At 37.8% G+C, this 5,598-nt stretch overlaps 1 protein-coding gene across 1 annotated transcript; it reads left to right on the top strand.

The window, feature by feature from the left end:
* The first annotated feature begins 232 nt into the window (after positions 1–232).
* Positions 233–5,123, top strand: LOC107667416 (tripartite motif-containing protein 16-like). The gene is made up of 8 exons (XM_016459085.1): positions 233–260; positions 385–443; positions 1,112–1,153; positions 1,266–1,499; positions 2,520–2,667; positions 2,804–2,851; positions 4,861–5,010; positions 5,110–5,123. The coding sequence occupies exons 1-8, from the start codon at positions 233–235 to the stop codon at positions 5,121–5,123; spliced, it is 723 nt and encodes a 240-aa protein (XP_016314571.1).
* The last annotated feature ends 475 nt before the right edge of the window (positions 5,124–5,598 follow it).

Here is a 5,598-nt window from a genome sequence, read left to right as displayed (position 1 = left end):
AAAACCATTACATTAAAATACATTTAAAACAGTGTATTTCAGTAATTTCAGCAGCGTGCAGATCCTCGTTTATGTCAGACTGTGGCGACAGCAGCGCGGACAGTCGCTTAGCTCGCTCACATAATGTACCATATAGCCTATCTATAATTACGAGAAAACGTGTCGTTTTTATGACAAAATATGACGTTATTACGAGAAAAAAATATGTCGTTTTAACATGTGTGTGGCAGCAATGCGTCACCGTAGTTTTGAACCCATGGGTTGGTTATATTTAACCCAGCAGACACACTCTCTAGAGCTCCACTCAACGAACACCTGTCTGAAGCAGACCTAAAAAGAGAGGAAGAGGTCAAATTGATCATGCCATTCAACAATTGCCAGCAGTGCCTACCAAGCTTGCTCAAATAAAGAGGGCTCAGGAAGAGGATGAAGTGTGCAGACAGGTAGGTTCTCTTGTGCGCACAGCGTGGGAATGAAAAACAGTATTTCAAAACACTTAGCATCGTTTTGTCAACAGAGACATGACCTGGTCATCACAGAGGGCTTGCTGATGAAAGGAAACAGATGAACATAAAAACCATGAGACTGTATCAACTGCAGCAGAGAGGACAGAGAAAGAGGTATGAACTGAAACGACACATTGATGTATTAATGCTGACACTTCAAGTGTTTCTCTTCACTGCAGTATCCAGCTGTATCATGAGTGCATCATGTGAACTTCTCTCCCATTGAGAGTTACTACATGACGGCTCTGTGCATTAAGAGCATGAGCTGAACTTTACTCGCATTTGTCACATCGCTCAAGATTTCTACTATAACTGTACATGCATCAGTTATTGTTTTTGCTGCAAATTGCACTGTTTGATTGTCCATTTCTTCACATTAACTCTTGATTGCAGAATAATCGACAATAAACTTATATGCCCTCCTTCATATGTGAGGACTTCATGGAAACTAAATTCAATGAATGATCTTAAAACTCTGAGAAACACTGTGAAGAATTTTTTTAATCAAACAGCCAACATTTGACATGATTTTGTGATATCTTTGTGTAACATGTGAGATTTGCTGTTTTTAATTTCTCCTCCAGAAACTTTAATTTCATCTACAGAAAGATCTTGAGCAGCTGAGAGAGGCTGTGGAGTCTCATAAGGTGAGTTTGGAGAAGAAGAGAAGTTTGAGACTCAGTTTGACTCTCCTCTTTCAGTCCCACTGAAGCCACTGTGAGGAAGCAGTAAGAGCTGATTGTGATGTGTGTCTAACAGCGCTCTGCACAGACAGCAGTGGAGGACAGTGAGAGGATCTTTACTGAGCTCATCCGCTCCATTGAGAGAAGCCGCTCTGAGGTGACACAGCGGATCAGAGATCAGGAAAAGACTGCAGTGAGTCGAGCTGAAGGACAAATGGAGCGACTGGAGCAGGAGATTGAAGATCTGAAGAAGAGAAACTCTGAGCTGGAGCAGCTTTCACACACAGACGATCACATACATTTCCTGCAGGTAAAGGCTGGAATGCACTACACAACTTTAAAACATAAACAGATTTGGAAACACTTGCAGAAAGAAAATGATCGTCATACACTAAATGACTTTCAAGTCATTGCGAACACAACAAACTCATGCAGAAACACGTACCATGTTGTTAGGTGACGTGTGACAAATAAAAACTATGTGTTCTAAAATCTGCATATTTTGATATCGACTTCATAGAAATCATAGTCTGAAGCTTAAAAACTGGATTCATCACAGACAATGTGATTTTCTGTGAAATCTGTCAACTCTGAGTGCCCAAAATCTGCAGACTGGCTCTGATTTTTTAGCAGCTAGCATCAACTCCTCCAGATTGCAATCAGGAAATATCTAGGCAAAAGTATAATGTATAGTGTTTTCCAGCCTTAAGCGTCAGTCTGCTGATGGGAATGTTGCTCAGAATGTTATCTGGTGATGGTGGGGGTTTTATCATGAAAAACTGGTTTCACTTGGGAGCACTGCATCAGTGAGGTGACCTGATGAAACATACTAATAATAGAGACCATTATCTATAGACAATAATCAGGTTAGAGGCTATATTGAATTTAACACAGATGAAATCAAGGCTGTGAGAGATAGACTTACAGCCTTTACAACAGTAACATTTTTGGATTGTATTGTACTTCAACAACAGTAGTACAGTACATTAAATGCACTGTACTTTTATCACTCACAGCCTTGTTTTCATTCCTGTCAAAAATTAAATATGGCAGTATCCTGAGTAAGGTCTATTATATCTGAGCATCTGTATTGATCGAAGATTATCGTTAAAGTCATAGACCTGTAAATTAAGCATCTGTAGCATCAATGTGAATATATTATGTTGGGAAGAAGTACAACAAACACTTTTATGTGAAGAAAAGGGTATTTTTACATTATATTCAGGTCACGTTTCGAACTTCAAATAAAAGACACAACTTAATTAAACATCTCTTATGTATTATATATCTTTGCAGATCTTTTTCTGGTTTATTATTTGTGTTTCTGCAGAGTCTTCAGTCTCTCTCAGCTCCTCCTGAATCTACAGAAAACATCTCTGTCAGTTTCCTCTTTTCTTTTGATGGTGTGAGAGAATCTGTCTGTCAGCTGAGACACAAACTGGAGGATTTCTGCAAAGAGGAGATGAAAAAGATATCTGGTAAAATATTAGATTCATCTGCTCTCTGTAATGAGACAAACATCATCTAATATCATAAAGAAAATGTTAGAAATGTCTAAGGAATAGATACAGGTATCATTTTCTCTCTGAGTGTTTATATCTGCTATTTTCACAGTCACTCACAGTAACATTGTTCCCAGGACCAGAGAGGACTTCCTACAATGTAAGCCACTAACAAACACAATGACACACACTAAGATACTTTAACTAGAAAGTTTAGTTTGAAGTGACAGAACTGATAGAAAATATTATTTATAATTCATTATGAATCATGTGCAGTGTAGGCAAAAATAATCCAGTTTACATTGAATTATTAATTACTTCTTTAAATTTGTAGTCAGATTACTTTATTGATAATTTTTAATAGTAGTTTAATAATTAATACTCGTTTAATTTTAAGGTACTTTCTTAAAACCACAACCCAGTCTCATAAAAATAGCTACCTCTGGGTACTTTTCTGCAACACCGTTTTTACGTACCTTACTGCACGTTTCGCCGCAGTTTCAAAGAGAAATGTCCACTGAGTGGCGCTAAAACACGGGTTCAATACGTGAACCCTGGCACGTTTTTATTACGTGATATAGGTATGTATTGCTGGGTTTTTATTACGCTGCTTCAGGTACGTATTGCGGCGGTTCATAATTCAAATATCCGGGGACTGTCGCTAAAAGTTAATGCTCTAGCGTGTTGGAAACATGCCCTACACCAAACCGAACCCTAAACCTACCCGATAGTGTTAACAAATGCAAAACTGATATAAAAACACATTTGTTGATGCAACCGTGTCATTTGAACTTATATGTATATTTGAACCGTTTTGTCGAACCGGAGCTCCTCGCCTCTCAAGTACGTCTCCATACTCTGTGGGCTACCGAACAAACCTACCGTCGCTGAAAACCCATTGATATGAAGCTGGATATGTGCGGTGCTAACGTTCAAAAGCATCAGTTTTCAAATCTCCCAGCATATTAAAATTGTTTTGAAGTCATAACATGATATTCTTCAAGTAATTGTGCGAAAATTACGCTTTATTAATCGAAACTCTGTAAATGTGTGTGAAAAGGAATAAAGGTGTCGGAGTTTTACTCCTACTTCTACTGTGTTCATTTCTTCTGGAAACTGCAGTGATATGTACTTATTGGTACTATTTCGCGTCTCGCGAAAATGTGCCCCCGGGTACGTTTTTGCCATGAGACCAGGTTGTAAAACCACTATGAACCAACATACAAATACATAATGTGATACCCAATAGTTAATTAATACTTTAATACTGGCTGATCGCCATAGCAACAATAAAACAAAAAACCCATTGATATGAAGCTGGATATGTGCGATGCTAACGTTCAAAAGCATCAGTTTTCAAATCTCCCAGCATATTAATATTGTTTTGAAGTCATTACATGATATTCTTCAAGTAATTGTGCGAAAATTACGCTTTATTAATCGAAACTCTGTAAATGTGTGTGAAAAGGAATAAAGGTGTCGGAGTTTTACTCCTACTTCTACTGTGTTCATTTCTTCTGGAAACTGCAGTGATATGTACTTATTGGTACTATTTCGCGTCTCGCGAAAATGTGCCCCCGGGTACGTTTTTGCCATGAGACCAGGTTGTAAAACCACTATGAACCAACATACAAATACATAATGTGATACCCAATAGTTAATTAATACTTTAATACTGGCTGATCGCCATAGCAACAATAAAACAACAAATCCAATATATTTCTAAAAATGCAAACTGATGTGTTTGTCTGTTCTGTCCAAATATCTACAGCTTTCTGTGCTTGTGTGTGAATCGTAGGCCTACACGTGAATGTGTTTGTATTTGTGTTTATGTAAAAAAGAATAAATAAATAAAATAAACAAGCAAACACAAAAACAAACAGAATTAATCCATTTTCGATTTTTTTTTTTAATCTGAACAAAGAGCTTTTACAGTTCAGCACAAAAAGATAAAAAGGGATTGTGTCTTAAATTTTAAAGAAAGTTGAGATAGACGAAAGTAAGTTAAGAAACAGAAATCATAGAACTATGCAAACTTTTAGTGTGAGAATAATAGTTTATGACATATCAAGCGAATGCATGAACATCATGCTGCAGATCTGAAAGAGCAAAATAATCTTAAAAGTTTAACTTTTACAACTCCTGATTACAGGGTTTTTTTTTCATCAGATTCCCATCAGTTCACTCTGGATCCAAACACTGCACATGAACGTCTCCGTCTGTCTGAAGGGAACAGAGCGGTGACTTACACTGACGCACCTCAGCCATATCCTGATCATCCAGACAGATTAGCAGGAAGAGATCTGGTTATGAGCGTCTGTTTGGATATAATGATCAGTCCTGGAGTTTGTGCTGCTCTCCCTCCAGTTTCTCATTCCTGCACAATAAGAATCAGACTGAACTCCCTGTTCCCTCCAGCTCCTGGAGAATAGGAGTGTATGTGGATCACAGTGCAGGAACTCTGTCCTTCTACAGCGTCTCTGACACAATGAACCCCATCCACACAGTCCAGACCACATTCACTCAGCCGCTCTATCCTGGGTTTAATATTTATGGATCAGTCAAACTCTCTGATCTGACAACATAAATACAGACTGGGATTCTCTGTCAATATTGGGTCACAGTTTGATTCACAAAATGAGAGCAGAGGGTCTAATTACACACAGTATCGTTATTAACACACAGCAAAAAACACTCAGCAACACCAAGAATACTCTGGTGAGCAGAAAACCAAACCACATACAGACAAAAAAATAAAAAGAAAAGAAAGAAATTAAACATGAGAATTTAAATATTCAAGACAATGAGAGATAAAACAAGGCACAGGTTGGACTGATCAGTCGACTGATAAGAAACAATAGCAACCAAAAACACAGAGACTAAGCACAGGACAAAAAACTAAACTCA

This window comes from Sinocyclocheilus anshuiensis, unplaced genomic scaffold (assembly GCF_001515605.1).
Source record: "Sinocyclocheilus anshuiensis isolate Anshui unplaced genomic scaffold, SAMN03320099.WGS_v1.1 scaffold1935, whole genome shotgun sequence".
NCBI lineage: Eukaryota > Metazoa > Chordata > Actinopteri > Cypriniformes > Cyprinidae > Sinocyclocheilus > Sinocyclocheilus anshuiensis.
The sequence above is the reverse complement of the archived record's forward strand: the minus strand, read 5'-3'. Positions and strand labels throughout refer to the sequence as shown.